Source organism: Leptonychotes weddellii, chromosome 3, assembly GCF_054177405.1.
Source record: "Leptonychotes weddellii isolate Sample4059 chromosome 3, ASM5417740v2, whole genome shotgun sequence".
Classification (NCBI taxonomy): Eukaryota; Metazoa; Chordata; class Mammalia; order Carnivora; family Phocidae; genus Leptonychotes; species Leptonychotes weddellii.
In genome coordinates, this window is record NC_138371.1 from 99,190,857 (window position 1) to 99,209,486 (window position 18,630).

At 45.3% G+C, this 18,630-nt stretch overlaps 1 protein-coding gene across 1 annotated transcript; it reads right to left on the minus strand.

The window, feature by feature from the left end:
* Nucleotides 1-1,434: 1,434 nt before the first annotated feature.
* CYP27C1 (cytochrome P450 family 27 subfamily C member 1) lies at nt 1,435-17,469 on the minus strand. The gene is made up of 8 exons (XM_081814643.1): nt 17,264-17,469; nt 15,881-16,080; nt 14,341-14,550; nt 12,984-13,147; nt 9,173-9,339; nt 7,654-7,732; nt 6,966-7,169; nt 1,435-2,439 (listed from the first exon to the last, which is right to left on the minus strand). The coding sequence occupies exons 1-8, from the start codon at nt 17,464-17,466 to the stop codon at nt 2,323-2,325; spliced, it is 1,344 nt and encodes a 447-aa protein (XP_081670769.1). The 5' UTR covers nt 17,467-17,469; the 3' UTR covers nt 1,435-2,322.
* Nucleotides 17,470-18,630: the final 1,161 nt, after the last annotated feature.

An 18,630-nucleotide genomic window follows, 5' to 3' on the forward strand; every position in this document is an offset into this window, starting at 1 on the left:
TTCTCTGTATTTACAGGTCTGACACTGCTTTTTGTTGTCATTTGGTTTTTGTTTATAGATTCCACTTATGAGGGAAATGATATGGTATCTGTCCTGGAGTTTTAACATGTCCCTCTATAACTTGTGTTTCCTACAAACCGGTAGTCGATCTACAGACCTCTCCGATACAATTTCCATTTCGTCGGTAAGAATCCCATAGTTGTGCTGGGTGCTTCCTGTTGCGTCACATCGGGAGGCTCCTAAGGTCTGTCTGTCCCTCTCCCCAGGGAGACGGGACAGCGGGCTCGAGTGTTACCACCACCTTCACCGCAGGCCCATCGCCGGGCGCAGCCCCGCTTCCCCAGAGGGGTCGCTTTGCAGAGTAGGAGTCACTTCACGTTGCTTCATTCGTCTCAATACTTCTTAATTTCAGTCACAAACAGAATAAAATGGTAGCTAGCTTATAAAAGTCTATAAACCTCAAAGTAATCCAACATCTTGTCAGTCATTACGACACAATTTCCTATTTAACTGTACATATTTTTACTGCGCTCAGACTAGAGTTATTCTGTCTTCACATGCAGATTTAACGTTGTCATGTTGTTGTTTTTTTTTTTTGAAAGTTGACAGTGGTTTATTAGGGCGGTAGAAATATGGGTGATTTTAATTTTCATCTTGAGTATTTTGTTTTGTTTTAATCAAAAAAGATACCTATTTTATACTGTGGAGTGAAAAAAGAAAAAGAAAATAACTGGTACGATTGAGAGATGGTGCAAGTACAGAAATATAGTCTTCCCAAGTACTGAAAGGAAAGACTCCCATGCCCCACAAAAGGCTTAGAAAAAAAAAAAAAGATGCAATAAGATTTGGTGAAAAACCATGAACTTTGGAGTTCTGCAGTTGGCTCTGTGGCTGTGCCACTTACCAACTATGACATATCAGGCAAAATACTTCATCTCTCTGTCTTAGATTTCTTATCCATAAAAGAGAGGAGAGAAAGACCCGCACACAAATTGGCTTACTCCAGAGGCTTAAGGAAACATGAACTCCTTTTTTTAAGACCCAACCCCTGTTTTCAAAATCCTCTGGGGGATTTCTCCAGCTTTAACAAAGATTTCCACATACTTTAACAAAGATGGTATGTGAAATGGCTATTATTTCTATTTTATTTAAGGGTTACTTTGCGGCATGACTAACTAAAGTGCAGGGGGAGATGTATGGTATGTATTAGTAGGCAAGTGATTTGGGGGAAGGACTCTGTGAAAAGATTTGTGGGATTGAGAAGAAGCAGTTTCAAGCATGACTATGCAGGGAGAATGTTACAAAATGGTGTTCTTTCTTATTAGCGATCAGCAAGTAGCATGAAAGGCAACAGAGCTTGGCGTGAGCGAACAATCCTGAGGCCCAAGGCGTCCGGTTGGAGCCTTACATAAGCACCAACAGCTGGATCACATTTCCGGTTCAGATATTTAAAATAACACCATGAAGATCAAAATATTATTTTATCTATAGCATGTCCACTTTTATGTTTATTTTTCCTTGAAATAAAAATGTTCTAAAGTTACATGGCTTTCCACAATCCTTGTCTAATTCATTTTTCTCAACTGAGGCAATGAAATTCCACACAGTCAGATTTTCTTATACATCTTAGTGTTTACACTTGGTTAGAAAATCCAATTATTCTGGATTTCACAGGAGTTCTATTTTTTATTGATAATTTCTTTCAAACAAAAGCTAATCTTCAACTTCTTTAGGAGTTACTAGAAAAGGAAGCACCAGTTTGGAGAGAAAAATAAGAATATGGTTCTTTTAATTTTGAGTCCTTCGGCAGGATCTAAATCTCAGGTGCTCAGGATAAAATGTTGACTCTGGTGCTTTCTTCCCATACTCACAGTATTACAGAGACATTCGTAATGTTCCCTCTTCTAATTAGAAACAGTAAGTTGCATTTGCCTCCTGATATAGAGTCCTGGTACAGTATGACAGAACATATATTCAAGCACGGAATTTATAAGTAAACCAACATTTCCTTGCACAAATGCATAGGAGACTATTGAATATCAAGTATAGCACAAGGGTAAGACCACAGAGGAGACACCAGGATTCAGTGCCCTTCGTTTTTAAACAGTCGTTTCTCCAAAGAAAAAGCAACACTGGTTTGCAAAAGTCATATAATCTTTTCAAATTACTCTGCATAAAGATGTACAAGTCTCCCAGAACATGGGGGGCCAGTTTATTACCAAGACGGCCTCTAAAAGGGATGGCTTCCCTCCTCCGCCATCATCAGTGACATTGGAACACCCGGTCTGTGTCAGGAGGCTGGCTGGGTTTAAAAATCCAGGCTCACTTTCTGTTAACAAAACGCACGTGGATGGGCCCCCCTGGCATCAGCAACCCATGGGTTTTTGCAGGAACGGCTTTAGTCCAAGAGGATGTTTTGATCTCAAAATGCTGAAGCAACTAAGAAGAGAAAGAGAGAGGGGGGATTCAAAATGGGGACAACAGAGGCCTCGCAGTGCTCTGAATGAGTGCCCCTCATCTTCCTGCAGTGGCCATGGGCTGCAGGGAACCCAGGAAGCGGGCACGGCCGTGGTGCAGGACACCAGTCGCCGGTCAGGGGGATGCTGTGGGTCTGAAAGTAGCACTAGGTCCTGCACAGGAGCCCAGCCTGTCCACTGAGCAACTGGGAAGTTCACGTGACAAAGATATGCAAATACAATATTCAAATGACTTCCATTTTCTCAGCCATTTCAAAACTCCAACTCCTCTGCTTCCTCTTTAGGTTGAGGTAAAGAAGGAATCAAAGGAGCAAAGAGGACAGAGGGACAAGGTTTCCCTCCGGCTGGGAACCTGAGGTGATATAGGCCCAGGGGAGCATACTGCTGTTGGCAGGTGAATCATCCAAACAGGCTTCAGTGATTAATGTCCTCAATTTAAATATTCTCGATCTGTACCTTTGATTCCATTTCTCATTTCTGCGGTTCAAAAGGAGAACCAGCTCTACCATTCAGGGTCAAACTGGAAAGTACCTCAACAGTGAGTTTTAGGGGCGCTGGGTGGCTCAGTCGGTTAAGCGTCTGCCTTCAGCTCGGGTCCTGATCTCAGGGTCCTGGGATCAAGCCCCGCGTCTAGCTCCCTGCTCAGCAGGGGAGTCTGCTTCTCTTTTTGCCCCTGCCCCCACTCGTGCTCTCTCTCTCTCTCTCTCTCAAATAAGTAAAATCTTTAAAAACACACACACAATGAGTTTTAAAGAGCACCAAAATATCCATCAGCCTAAAGCAATAACCTCTGCCACCAACTGGCCCTGGCCTGATGTTCAAGGTCAGGTTGGCTTAGGGAACTGAAGGCAACCTGCTCTAAAGACCCATGTCAGGGGCGCCTGGGTGGCTCAGTCGTTAAGCGTCTGCCTTCGGCTCAGGTCATGATCCCAGGGTCGTGGGATCGAGCCCCGCGTCGGGCTCCCTGCTCCATGGGAAGCCTGCTTCTCCCTCTCCCACTCCCCCTGCTTGTGTTCCCTCTCTCGCTGTCTCTCTCTCTGTCAAATAAATAAATAAAATCTTAAAAAAAAAAAAAAAAGACCGTGTCAGAGCACACATGGGTTCCTGGTGGGGGTGGAAGGGCCATGCTCACAAGCACACTAGCTGCTGGCCCCTACCCTGCTGCCCACTGGGTCCAGAATAAAGTCCAGCCTAACGAGGTATCAGTTTTGGAGAACATATAATGTCACTTGGGATCCAAGCTGCCCACCCCCGCCCTGCCCCGACTCCCTCTCTAGCCTCGTCCCCCAAGCGAAGCAGCAGGACCCACTGACGGGTCCTCAGGTGGGCTGGGGTTCCAGGGGAGGTCAGGCAGGGGAAGGGGCAGGGCTGATTGGGGACATACGTTGGACCCCCTCCGTTGTCACATTTCAAAAGCCAAGCTGAATGACCCGTATTTCGGCAGCTCCAACACGTTATAGCATCGAGATAGCTTCAGCACAACATCGAACCTCTGACCTTCGGTTCTGACTTCGCAGAACTGCTTGCACATCCCACAGGGCAGGAGAACTCACGTGTAGGTCTCCTCACTTCAGGGCCAATATGCCACATGGCCTTCTTCCCTTTCTGAGTGGGCAACACTATGCTCACTAAAAAAAATCCAAACTACACAGGAAACGTAGGAGCAAAAAACAAAGCCCTCTTGCACCTCAAATCCCAACTCCCAAGGAGCTAAAGCGTACTTCCTAAAAATTCTCTGTGTGATACAAATACCCTGTTCCCGTTTGACGGTGCTCCATTAATGTCCTTTCCCTTTCCGAAGCCAAAGGCATGTGCCTGTCCTACTGGGGGAGACTCCATTTATTTGGTTAAGGAAAGCCCGTCCGTTAAGTGTGCTAAGAGATTTTCTTCATGAATGTGTGTGGAATGCTATCAATTCTTTCTGGGGGTGGTCATATAATTTTCCTCCTTCAATTAGCTACTGTGGCAAATGATATCAACAGATGTCCCTGAGGTGGGCCATCCTTGCATTCCTGAATACACGTGATGTGCTTGGGGATGCACTTCTGTTTCCTACGCTGCTGGATTTGGTTTACCAATTTCTCATTTAGGATATTTTCCGTCTTTGTTAATAAATCAGATTGGCCGGTAGTTTTCCTTTCTCGTATTATCCTCTCCAGGTTTTGAATATTGGGGCTATGCAAGTCTCATAAAAATGAGACTTCCTTTTTCTAGTCTCTGTTTGTATAAGATGATGATTACCCATTCATCAAGGTTTGATAAAACTTGCAGTGAAACTGTCTAGGTCTGGAACACTTGGGAGGTAAATCTTACCACCAACTCCATGTATTCGGTATCTGAGGTCTATTCTCTTTTGAGTCAATTTGGGCAACCTACGTTTTCTAGTACATTGTACATTTTATCTAAGTCTTCAAATGTATTAGCAAAAAAAAAGCCATCTGTGGTATTTTCTTGATTTAAAAAAATCAACAACTGCATTTTTAGCCATGTCTCCTTTCTCATTCCTAGCATGGCTCATTTGTGCCCACTCTCTCTTTTTTTTTCCTTGACAATTACGAATAATGATGCTCCGTTTCTCTATTTGCACAAGTAGAAATGAGGACTCAAGGAAAAACTGCAGCAGGTACATTTGTATGTTAATAGCACCAAACAAACAAAACCCCACCGCTGCCACCAAACACCCCGTTTCTGACCCCTTCCAACGGGAGCACCGGGCGGCGCTGGCCTCTGTGCCCTCAGCTGCCATCTTGCTCTCGTGGTGTCCCCTCTGGTTCTTCAGGCAGCCAGAGCGGGGGGAGCAGTAAGCCCCACGGCCGACTCTCCGTAGGAAGTGGCCTCTGCCTGCCCCGGAGGCGGCTGCAGAATCTACGGAGCCAATTTTATGGAACACGAGACCTTCCTGAACACCCAAGGGCAGACACTCGGAGCAGGTGCAGGGACAGCAGCCGCTTCCACTTCTCTGGCACAGACTGTGTCCTCACACACCCAAGAAGTAGGTATTTGGCCCATTTCGTGCATAAGGGAATAGGCTTCGCATGGCTGAGAAACCTGCCCGGAGTGTCGGGCCCGCAAACAGCAGAGCTGGGATTTGAGTCCGCTTGCCCCGGAACTGCCATCCACGCCGCACCGAGCTGCCTCTCACGTCAGACGCCGCCGGGACGGGCCAGTGTCCGCAGGGCCCACACCGTCCCCAGGTGAGCCTGGCCAGCAGCCACCGCACCTCCACTGAGGGGGAGATGACCATGTGACACGCCGGTCACCGGGCTTCCTCCCACCTGAGCCACCCACCTTGACAGGTGTTCTGCTCCCACGCCTCCTGCCGCATGCCCTCTGGCTGGGCAGAAGCCCCTCAACTTCCCAGCTCTCAGAGCCGTCCCCAAGTGCTGACCGTCCAGAATCCCTCTCCACCCCTGCCAGGCTGGCCAGGCTTCCATAGCGCCTTTCGCTCTCTCAGGCCATCTGTCATCGAGGTCCTAACCTCTCAGTGTCCTGCTCTAAGCTCTGTGAGGTGCAGGAGAGCACCCCCATGACATGGGGGGGAATGGAGGAAGGAGTCAAGGCACCTGGACCGTGCCACGCACCTGCCACTCTGTGACCGTGGCAAGTGGCTCCAACTCTCTGAGCTTCAGTGGCCTCCTCAATAAAATGGGGATCCTGGGTCACCAGGTAATCTCTACATTCCTCCAATGCAATGTCAATGGCAGTAGCTCCCAAACCTTGGGCCAAGGTCTTCCACGGCTATGTTAACAGTAGTCTTCCTAAACTTGCAGGGAAACCTAACGAGTAGAATTTTCTCTACTAAAGTGTTTTCTTTTATAAAATTTCCTTCAAAGATGATTTAGCTCATGCTACAGCACAAACTGAAATACAGTATAGGCAGAAAAGCAACATTTTAATAGTAAGAGATTAAATATAACAAAACCAAGCCTTCCTGCTGTTTCACAACCTAAACAAGTGTGAGAACCACTGCGCGGCCTAAGTGGCTGGTTCACACGTCTCTCAGAGTGCGGCCCAGCAATCACCGGCGTCAGAACCCCCTGGCAGCCCCACCCCAGACCCACCAAATTCCTATCTCTGTGGTGGCCCAGGAACCTGCATTCTAAGGATCCTCCTAATGCCTTTGCTGCTCCAAAACGTTCGAAGACCACTGGTTTGACACCTTCCCATTCATTTCTGTCGAGAGCTCCTCATGTGATGAAGAGCTGAGCTCTTGGACCCCTGTAGACCCACCACAGCATGCATACCTCCCAGTCCTCAGGTCTCCAAGAGCCCCAACTGCTGCTCCGCGGCTCCAAGGAGAAAAGAGGCTCGGTGGGTGGTCAGGGGACCCAAGGAGGTGGCATTTTAAAATATAAAAGGGATTTAACATAAAGCTAGTGCACTTGAGTTCTCCAAATCACATCTCCTTTCCCACCTAAGCCTTGGTCTGGTGGAGCCCAGGAAATGAGGCCGAGGCAGAAGGCCGACGTCTGGCCCCCACACGCCTACCTGGATCAAGAGGAGGTGGATCTCCAGCTCTGCGATTCTCTGCCCAATGCAGCTCCGAACACCGTACCCAAAGGGGATGGACCCAAAGTTGTCAACTCGGTCCAGGCTTCCCTTCCGCAGCCAGCGCTCCGGCCGGAACTCCCTGGGCCGAGGGAAGTTCTCATCCGCATAGGACGTGGCATAGTGGCAGAGGGCCAGCTGGGTCTGAGGACACCATTTGCAACATTAAAGGAATAAAGAATAGGATCAGGCAAAAGCAGAGCAGAGGCAAGAACCCGGTTGGCCAGTCCCTCCCGAGGTGCTTCTGGCCAGGAGGAGCCACATAAGGGCCCCCACGGAGAGCGGTCCTCCTTCAGTGGACGCCCACCTCTCATACCCCTGCAGCCACTGAGGAGATTCAAGTCCTTCAAACCTCTCCCCCCACCCCCACAACTGCTGTGTCCACCAGCCCCTGAGGGAGGGAGGAGGAGAAAGGCCTGTGAGCTACAGAAACATCTGGCTTTGCTTTTGCCGGGGCAATGAGCACCTCCTTGCTTCCAAAGCCCCATCTTCATTATAAAATACATGCAGTAGGAAAGGAACTTATTGATATTTGCTTGGGCTCAAGGACTTCCTAATATACCAGCAGATTTCCCGCTCAGCCACCATGGCAGAGCCCAAGTCCCCACACCCTGGCAACCAAACTCACGCCTTTGGGAATCAGGTACCCGCCAATGACCAGGTCTTCCTGGGTGACTCGGCCATTCCCCGGCAGCACTGGAAACAGCCTGGAAAAGAAGCAGGAATGGGAGGGCGCCTGGGTGGCTCAGTTGGTTAAGCGACTGCCTTCGGCTCAGGTCATGATCCTGGAGTCCCTGGATCGAGTCCCGCATCGGGCTCTCTGCTCGGCAGGGAGTCTGCTTCTCCCTCTCCCACTCCCCCTGCTTGTGTTCCCTCTCACTGTGTCTTTCTCTGTCAAATAAATAAATAAAATCTTTAAAAAAAAAAAAGAAGAAGCAGGAATGGGGTGGTCACTTTTAAAGTACTTTGCTAAACTTTCAAAAATCTGGACATTTTGCCATTTTCATTTTTCTAAAACGTAACTCGCGGTCCAGTTTCAACTAGGAAATCTCATAAGGATCTTCGTGGCTCCTTAGCTTTGGCCAGGGAGTAGTCTAAGGAATGGGAAAACAGGTCCCCTAGTCAAAAATGTTTATGAAACACAAAGCAGAGTTTTGAACGTGCTACTGTGTTCCCAGAAGGGATAATCCCAAGTCTGGGAAATTTATGTGTGCATGGGACCCCCTTTATCAAGGAACAGTCCACAGGAGTCAGGGGCCCTGGAAACACATGTTGAGAAATGCTCTACTTCAGCTTTTGGGCTGTCTCCGAGAGGCAATCCAGAGAAAACTCTGAATAAAACTGCAATCGACGAATACCAGTAAACACACAGCTAGCTTTTTTTCCCCCGAGGTTAAACAACATGCTGTGGATTAAGGATGCACCACAACTTGAAACACCATTATCAAGTCAAGTTTAAAAGAATTATTGTAGGGTATACCATGTATCCACTTCTGCTCTTCTACGTGGCAGTTCCTCAACAAAATCCTTGAACCTCAGAATCCTTGAACCTCAAAGGAGGAAGAAATTTCACTGGCCACCTGATCCTACCTCCCACCCAAACCCACCCAAGGCCACCCATATCCCTCACGTCCAGGCTTTTCCAAGTGTTGGTAAAGCCCTGTCCAGGAGCGAATGAGTCCATTTGGTGTCACCAATCTAACTAGCATATCCACACAAGAACCACAGTAAGCAGGTTTGGTAATTAGCCAAACAGCCCAAAATATTTTCCTGATCAATCCATCTTGTTCTGCTTTACTTTCAGAGGAACAGGAACCATGGAGTACTGATCCAGGAGCATGCTGGGGAACTTGGTGAACCAAATGACTAAAGCAGGTACCATGTCATGGGGTGATGGCTCCAAAGAGCTTTATGAAGAACAACTAATATTTCAGACCGTAAAACAGAACAGCCTTTCTGCTATTCTGACAAGCGCAGAGAGGAAACAGATAGTTATAACCATCTCCTTCCTTAACATTTTGGCCCCTGAAGGTTGTTGGCCCATTTGTTTTGGACCTGGTTTTTAAGTCCAAAGCATAAAATCATAGTGATAAAGAATCAGAGACTTAAAAGACAGTTTTTGACATGAATTTTGGCGAGCCTTTTACCTCAGCGTTTCCTTCAGCAGAGCTCTGACCAGTGGGACTTTGGGGACGTCGGCTGCCGTTGGGACGTGCCTTTCCCCCAAATTCTTAACGATCTCCCGGTACACGGTCTGCTGCACTTCTGGGTGCCTCGCGAGGAGATACACTGCCCAGGATAAGGTGAAGGACGTCTGATAAAGAAACAGGCAGGCACAGGCACGTAGGTGAATAACACCAGGACTTAAGCAGCAGGCAACCTCGGCCAGGAAGTCACATAAGCATAAGCCCACGTGCAAAGTCATGTCCATTCAACTCTATCTGAGCACGTTAGGGCTTAGCAAAGCAAAAGCTGACTTTCCCTAAATCATGCCAGAAAAAAAACAAATATTTTTGGAAAGTAGCATCAGCTATGTGATTCAACTGCTCTTTCAATGAAGGGCTGCAGGAGAAATTATTTTTGAACTTTTTTGGATCACATAAGAGCAATCCTCTTCGATGGCGTCCGAGAGGACCTAAGGATGCTGGTCAAGCCTGGAAGTGGTGCCTGGAACTTTCTGTGACCTTCTTTGCAAGGGTCATCTGGTTTTTTGCTAGGAAGGGCCAGAGCCTGCCGGTCAGCCCAGAACTGTTCAGTCTGGCACTGCGCAGGCCCACGATGGCTGGGCGGGGCCTGCTCTGGCTGCCTCCTGGTGGGGGAAGGGCGGTATTTGTCCTCCACTGTTTCCATGCTCTTCTCAAGTAAAGCAACTTATAAGAATTTAATAGATCATTTATGCAAAACAGTACCATTTTTTTATACCACGTCTCAGACTGAAGAATTAAATTTCTGGTTATTGAAAATAATTATATCTTATTCTCCTAGGTTCCAAGACTCTCACTACAATTTTCCCTATTATTTATGTGACTGTATTTCACTCTCATAAACAAGGAAAGTCCACAGTATAAATGCCTTTTCTTTTACCTAAAAAAGTCAGTAGACCATACTGATATCATTTCCCTGTAATAGATATTTTAAGTTTTTAGAGGGCAAGCTCTCCTATAATATATATAATGTTCAAGTTCTTCCTTATAAATGATAAGGAAAAAATTTAGAAATTTCTATTAAAATCACATTTCTGTGGAAAAACCAAATGCGGTATATCCATACAATGGAATACTACAGGCGTACCTTGGAGATATTGTGGATTGGGTTCCATACCACCACAGTAAAACGAGTATCACAATAAAGCAAGTCAAATGAATTGTTTGCTTTCCTAGTGCAAATAAAAGCTATGTTTACATTATACTGTAACCTATTTAGTATGCAATAACATTATGTCTAAAACAACAATGTGCCCACTTTAATTTAAAAATACTTTATTCCTAAAAAATGTTAACCATCACCTGAGCTTTCAGCAAGTCCTAATCACCCACTGAGCACAGACCAATGATTCTATTTTTATATGTTATTATAACAAATATAATATATACTTATATATTATACAATATAACGTGTATTATATATTGTTATAACAGATTATATTATTATAGCAGATATAATAATAATGAAAATGTTTGAAATATCATGAGAATTAGCAAAACGTGACATGGAAACACAAAGTGAGCAGATGCTGTTGTAAAAATAGAGCCTATAGACTCGCTCAATGCAGGGTGGCCACAAACCTTCAATTTGTAAAATAAAAACAACACATTAATCTGTGAAGCACAGTAAAGCGAGGGATGCCTGTACTCCATAATAAAAAAGAATAAACTACTTTGATATGCAACTACATCGGTGAATCCTGAAATCATCTGCTGACTGAATGAAGCTGGATGCAAAATACACACTGAATAATTCCATTCCTATAAATTTCTAGAAAAGTGCGAACTGATGCTCAGCATCAGAAAGCAGATCAGCGGTTGCCTGGGGCAGGGAGAGACGGACGGAAATGGGGGTAAGGAAATTCCAGGGGTGGTAGAAATGTTCAGGATCTTGATGGTGGTGGTAGTTTCATAAATGATTGCATTTGTGCTTATCCGGTATCTGCCAACAAGTTATATCAAATTGTACGGTTTAAAAGGATGCAGTTTCTTTTGCATAAATTATACTGAAATAAAGTTTTTTAAGTAATATTTTAGAAAATGAATATGAATTGTAAGAACGCTTCTGCTGATGTGGCCTCCAGGGGCCTCTGGTAGGAACGGTCCTTTCTGCGCTCCACCTCATGTGATGCTCTTAGTTACCACCAGGGGGCAGGAGGGACAACGCACCCAAATCCGTTCAGAGGCAAGGTCAACCACTCACTCATCCCTTCCCCATTCAAGCAAACCCACACCACCCACCACATTCACATGACTGATTAGAATTTTCATTGATCACATTGATTTCATTGGTTAAATTGTTTTATTGTTGTAGAAGATCCATAAGAATAAGGAGTTTTTACTGTTTTTTGCTTTTACATGTTTATGTGACATCATAATAAAAACAATGTCAACCCTGGGGGAGGGGGTTCTCCCTTTAAACAGAAGGTCTGTGCCTTATTCAAGTTCAGGAAGCACTCCTGTAAAGGAAAAGGTTTGAGTTCATGAGCTTAGTTGTTTAGTTTTGAAGGGCTTTGGAAAGAGTAAAGCACCAGGCAAATCTTAATTATTTCACGCAACTAACTTTTCCTCCACCAAATACTAAAAGCCTAGCCCTGCTTTTTCCTGTTTCACTACTTCTTTTAGCAAATTTAAAAATTTCTCTGTACATGTATCCATATGTATATCATTTTTCATACATGAATAAATGTATCCTATTACACATATGTTTTAGAAGGAAACTTGGCTCCTATCCCCCCACAACTCCCCACCCCCCAGGCAGGTAACCCATGTTAACAACCCAGTGTGCACCCTCCATACTTCCTCCACACTCATAAAATCACATACAGGTACGGACGTGCACACAGACGGGCAGGGGCGGGCCACTGTTTGTTTTACCAACGGGAGCACGGCATACACAGTTTCTGTGGCTTCATTTCTCACTTAACAACAGGGGATGCAATTCCCACCCAGTCCATTGACAGTGCTTTGTTTCATTCAGATATTCATCCTTCCTTGGTCATAGCAGGTTATTCATCTGTTACAATAAATCTATTCATCGGGATCTTACTTAAGACTGATAGACATGGGGTGCCTGGGTGGCTCAGTTGGTTAAGTGTCTGCCTTCAGCTCAGGTCATGATCCCAGTGTCCTGGGATCCAGTCCCACTTTGGGCTCTTTGCTCAGTGGAGAGTCTGCCTCTCCCTCTCCATCTGCTTCTCCCCCCAGCTCATGCGCTCTCTCGCTCTCTCTGACAAATAAATAAATAAAACCTTAAAAAAAAAAAGACTGATAGACACACATATTCATAAGTCGAACTGTTTATTAAACTTTTCTTTCTTTGTGCTCTCATTAGCAGGTTTTGGTTTAAAAGTGACGGTGGCTTTATAAAATGAATTGGGGAGTCCTCCATGACCTGCAACACTTTAAATGATAAATAATAAGGTTTCTAACGTCTGTGCCTTCTTCATTTTTGATATTATGAAGCAATGGACCAATGCTTGCAAATCGGGAATGATTTTTAAACTTTAAAACATATTGTTACTTTGTGTGCATGATAACTGAATGGGGGTTGCATTTTTTGCAGAATTATGGTTTTACTTTTTAAAATACATGTATATTATTTAAAAGTTAGAGTTTCCTCCTGGAGACATTCAGCAGTGAAGCAGATGTTCAGTTAGCACCAACACAAATGCACATATGAGATTACTCGGAAAGGCCCCCGGCTTCAGCTGTGCTTTGCTTATCAAGAAGAGAGCAAGGCTGAGACGCTCACCGTGTCAACGCCAGCCAGCAGCATCTCTGTGGTGTTGGCGTAGATCTCCTCCAGCGTCAGCTCCTGACTGAGGAAGAGGCATGTGAGCAGCCCCCCACTCACGCTCTCCCCGCGGTCCATGTGGCACTGTATGTCCCTCAGCTTGTTGTCAACGTGGATTTGGCCTGTTTGAAAAGAGTTATTTCTTTTGAAAAAAGTTGTGGTTGAGAGTAATCTCTTCATCCTCCCAATAACTTAATCTGTGGCAGGTTCCAAAGCTAAACGAATCCCAGGTCGATTTACTGTCAACCTGGGAAGCTCATCCACGTGCTTGTTTGTATAAATGAATGAAAAGTTAAAGACATGGGCACCTGGGTGGCTCAGTCGGTTAGGCATCTTCCTTTGGCTCAGGTCATGATCCCAAGGTCCTGGGATCGAGTCCCAGGTCAGGCTCCCTGCTCTGCGGGAAGCCTGTTTCTCCCTCTCCGACCCCCATTCATGCTCTCTCTCGCTATCTCTTTCTTTCTCTCAAGTAAATAAATAAAATCTTGAAAAAAAAGTTAAAGACAAGCTAAGCATCTCTTCTTCTCTAAAAATAAATGCAGAAGATACTTGCAAATGTTTGCTTTACTCATCAAAGAGCCAAGAAAGCTTTGGAGTAACAAAACTACAGATCCCTTCTTTTTTTTTTTTCCTACTATGTTTCCAGAAGACAGAATGGAGTGAGCGTAAAGGCCATGTTACATAAAAAGATAGTGGCACTTTCAATCCATTAGAACTTACATATTCAAATAAATGTTGGCCTTCAAAAGACACTATGGGACACATCTTTCAACGTCAGTGTTGTTCTAAAAACATGGTTCTAACAAACATTTTGCAAAGCTTTTCTTTTTGGAAATTCTTGGTTAGCTATGTAGGGAAACTAATCTCGCTTTGCTGGGTTTGAACACAGTATTGTTTCCTAGTTTGTTTTGCCAGAGGAAGTTGTCTCTTTCCAAAAAGCTGCAAATGAGAATGTTCGAGTGAAAGTGCACAGGCCCAAAACGCTGTCCATCTCAAGCACTGACAGAATTACTGGACCAGTCATCATCTCCCTTAGACAACATTTACTTGCATAAATCACCGCTAGCATGTTTGTCACAATAAAAAGAATTAAAAAATGAGAAATCGGTCGTGTTGCTGATAGTGGCAACCCACATGCATCTCGTCATCTGAGAAGCCGAGCCAAATACCGACCGGGTCCAAGTAAAAACGCGCAACTGCATCAGGCCACCCTCCGGAACGTCACCCCGCCGGCGGCATGAGCATCAGATGCACCATGATCCACGCAGTTGTGTCAACTGGTGAGACAACAGGTGCCCCTCGATTCTTCTCTTACTGAATTTGAAGAGTCCGTCCCAGGACCTGCAGAACTCCCGCCAGGGTTTCGGGATGAAGGGGCGCAGCCACCTGGGGATGGCGCCCGCGTACATGGAGGTCTTGAACATGCTGAACATGAGCCCCAGAGCCTCGATGTAGTCCACGGTGGGCTGTGGGACGCTGTTCTCCAGGCAGCCCAGGCGGCTCTCATAAAGGATGGTGGCCACCCCTGCACAGGAGAGAGAGTTTAAAAACCCTCTTCTTCTCCATTACTCACAGTATCAACATGCAATATCCAGCCATAAAAGTAAGTTGCAAAAGTAATCGAGGTGCCTTCCTCCAGCGAGGTTCTACTGTATCACCAGAGGTTTCCTCTACCAGGTCCTGAGCTACAGGGCTCTGAGTATTCAGTGCTGATGGAAAACAGGTCGGCAGGTCATTCCTTCTGCCTGGCAGGGCTCAGCCGCATCACACCCCCTCCCTCCCTCCCCTCCCGAGGGTTTGTTCAAGACCCAGGATGCAAAGTCCCCAACCTTTTGGCCACTTGCCCAACGTTGGGGAATTGAAAGGTGGCTCCTCTGGGCCATGAAGGGGGGAGCCCCAGAGAGCCTCAGGAGCAGAGGAAACAGCCTCAATGAATCAGGAAAAGCAGGATTTTCCACTGTTTTTACAACTCATCTCTCTGTTGATTTCGTTACTTTGTTCAGGGAGCATTAATATAACTTTAAAAAGTTAACTTAAAAATTAAATTTGAAATAAGGTAAAGTCACTTTTAAAAAAGGAGAACCCTGATAGAAGGTCCTTGGGAAAAAGCAAAGTACAAAACAAGATGTTTGGTTCACTACTGTTTTGTTTTGGTTTTTTTTTAAGTAAAAGGTAGGGACACCTGTCGGCTCAGTAGGTTAAGCCTCTGCCTTCGGCTCAGGTCATGATCCCAGAGTCCTGGGATGGAGCCCCACATCAGGCTCCTTGCTCAGCGGGGAGGCTGCTTCTCCCTCTGCCTTGCCTGTCCCTCCCCCTGCTTGTGCTCTGTCTCTCTCTCCTCCTCTAACCAAAAAAAAAAAAAGAATATTCACATGTATCCCTTAAAGAAACTGGTGACCTCCCCAGGTCAAGAGAGAGGGAGAGGGCGGGGACTTTTCAATGACTACCTTTGGGGTTTGATTTTTGACTTTAGGACATGGATGGGAATGTCCTACCCATCCCACATGAATTTTAAAAGCCAGAATGACTGTGGTAGAGGCCCTCTAAACTTCTGTTTGCTACAAACTGTGCTAAAGCAAAATGTGCAGGAATTAGGAGCATGATTCTTGAGTTAAATAGACCTGGATTTGAAACTAAGTTTCTGTCACTAAAAATGGAGGCAGGTTTTCAGTTTCCCCACTTGTAAACCAGTGGCGGTGGAACACCTGGCTAAGTTTGCACCGTGAGGGCTATGGGTGTGTATGTGCGGGGCTCAGCACAGTGCCTGCTGGGGGACACAGGGCATGCCCAGTGGATGAGAACTATCATTTTGGGCAAATGTCCTTTCTTCCATCTACCTCCTGACTTCACCTCACCTTCCATGGAATATTTGAAGAAAAGGTCATTGACATTGGTCACAGTTTCTCCATCTTCTGCCTGGCTCTTGAGGATGTAGATTCTTTTAATTAAATCAGCAATAACTTGGTTGATTTCTCCTGAAAAAATGGCCACATCTCTTGGTTTCAGAATTCTTTGTCTCAATACACGTCTCATCTTGAGCCACTGTTCACCCTCCCTAGAAGAGTAAAGTGAGCTTCAAATAACCTTACTTCCATTGACATTCTGGAAAAGAACTCAGGGAACCTCTAAGAGTTTCCCCAGCAATAAAAAAGCCAACAAGGTCTGCCGATCCAAATGGAATTAAGATACTGTGCAGGGAGAGGAGAGTAACTTCAGCCTTGCCATCTGTTCCCCTTGAAGCAAACTTTAAGGGGAAAAACTGCCCCTGGGAATCATCTTTATGAAAGTAATATGATTTCCTTTGAAAAACCTTGCAAAACTGTTATAATAATGAGACACGAGGCTGTTGTGATTAGCAAAAGAGAAAAAGGTTTATGTGTATAAACTCCTGAACCCTGAGTCCTGAACTGAGCTCCTGGGCAGAGAGTGGATAGTGGATGCCAAGCCGCAGGTGATGGTGCAGAGAGCAAAGAGCTTTTGCAACATTTGGCCACTCCCCTCCAGGACTGGACCAATGGGGAGGAGGTATTTGATTATTTCCCTCAGAGCTGAAGTTGAGGGACTCTGGTGATGTCCAGTCCCAGCTTTTATTTACCTCATTTGAGAATCCTATGGTTGTGTTTCTCCCCAATTCATGCATAGGGCATATATATATATATATATATATATATATATAAAGAATCACAAATAAAATTCCTAACCAAAGGGATTTGGACCAGGGGATCCACAGATGCTCTGTGTTCTCCTTCCTGCCTGGGACTGTGCTGATTAGCTCTTAGGGGCACAGAGGTGTCGGTGAGCCTTGTTTACAAGTAATAATCATAGCCTGTTATGAGACGGGAACTGCATCACATAGTGATCCATGCAGGAAGGATCTTAGCCCCTCTTCAGGGCCTCCTAAAGCAGCTGCCTGCCTCCTTCCCTGCCCACAGATCAGCTCTGTGATCCACCCCCCACTTGGTTGTCACTGAGAGGACACCTACAACCTCCGAGCACTGCTTGAGAAACAATTCCTCCCCTCTCCCAAGCTAGTGTGACCCGACCTTGTCCCTGCCATCAAATCTCTTCCCAGAGGAGAAGGGACAGGGCCCTCAGCACCAGTATTTAGGAGATCATGCAAAGACGCTATTTTGACACTACTCCACTGGGAGTTGTGCAGTTTATTAAAGACTGGTTTTCAGAGCCCAGCCTCGAGGCAGGGGTCTCCCAACCATGGTCGGCCCAGGCCACATACTCACGCCGAGATGAGCCCGGTGGATCTCCCTCGTAAGTGTCGGTACTCCTGCCAGGACCCCATGTCAGCTCTCTGGGGCACGGCCCCCTCTGCCCGGAGCACCTGAGCCACCATGTCTCGGTCTGCAATAGATACTACAGACTGAAGACCAAAGTGAGACTTGAAGATTTTTCCATATTCCTGTGTGTGCTTCTGCTGCAATACCATGGAGAAACCAAAAAAGGAAAAAATACAGATATGATATACCTTTGACATAAACATTTCTATGTGTTAGGGGAGAGAAAATTGGGGCAGAGGAAAGCTCTACATTATTCAGAGCTGAATCAGAGTTGTAACTTTACATATTCCTGAGATAAATGTACTTGCACGTCATTAACCATATTCACATAAGTTTTCTTATTCTTTAGAGCTATGTTTTTAACAATACTTAGCTGTGTGGAGCAACAGGAGAGAAATGTCATTATGGATGGAAATGAACTGCAGAGCCTTCAATGGCCTGAGCCGAAAAGACTGTGCCAGCCCCTGACCCACACCCTCAGCAGCTCTGCCACCCTGTTCTGCAGAGAGAGAGCCCTCTGCAGGCAATCTGTAATGAACCTGTAAAAATGGCCCCCAGCAAGAAAATGAAAGAAAGCATCCAGATTAGAAAGAGAGAAGTAAAGCTACCTTTAATCAGAGAAGACATGGATCTCCCATATAGAAAATTCTAAGGAATCCACTAGAAAACTATCTGAACTAATAAACAAGTTCAGCAAGCTTGCAGGATATAAGATCAATATACAAAAGTCAGTTGTATTTCCATATACTAGCAATGAACAATCCCAAAAGAAAAGTAAGAAAACAATTCCATTTATAATAGCATCAAAAACAATAAAATGCTTAGAAATAAATTTAACAAAGAAAGTGCAAAACTTATACTTTGAAAGCCATAAGAGATCATTGAAAGAAATTAAAGGAGACATATCCCATGTTCATGGGTTGGAAGACTTAATATTATTAAGATGGGAATACTCCCCAAATTGACCCATAGATTCAACATAATCTCTATCAGAATTTCTGTTGACCTCTTTGTAGAAAATTAACAAGCTTAAAATGGAAATGCAAGGGACCAAGAATAGAAAACAACCCTGAAAAAAAAAAAAAAGAGCAAAGTTGAAGACTTCCCTTTTCTCTATTTCAAAACTTGCTACAAAAGCAACAGTAAGAGAGAAGGAAAGATGGCGGAGAAGTAGGGGACCCTATTCCAACTGGTCCCCGGAATTGAGCTGGATATCCACCAGACCACTCTGAGCACCCACGAAACCAGCCTGAGGTGTAAGAAGATCTGGATCTCTACAAACAGAATATCGCAGGCGGTTGGTTTTGAGGTAC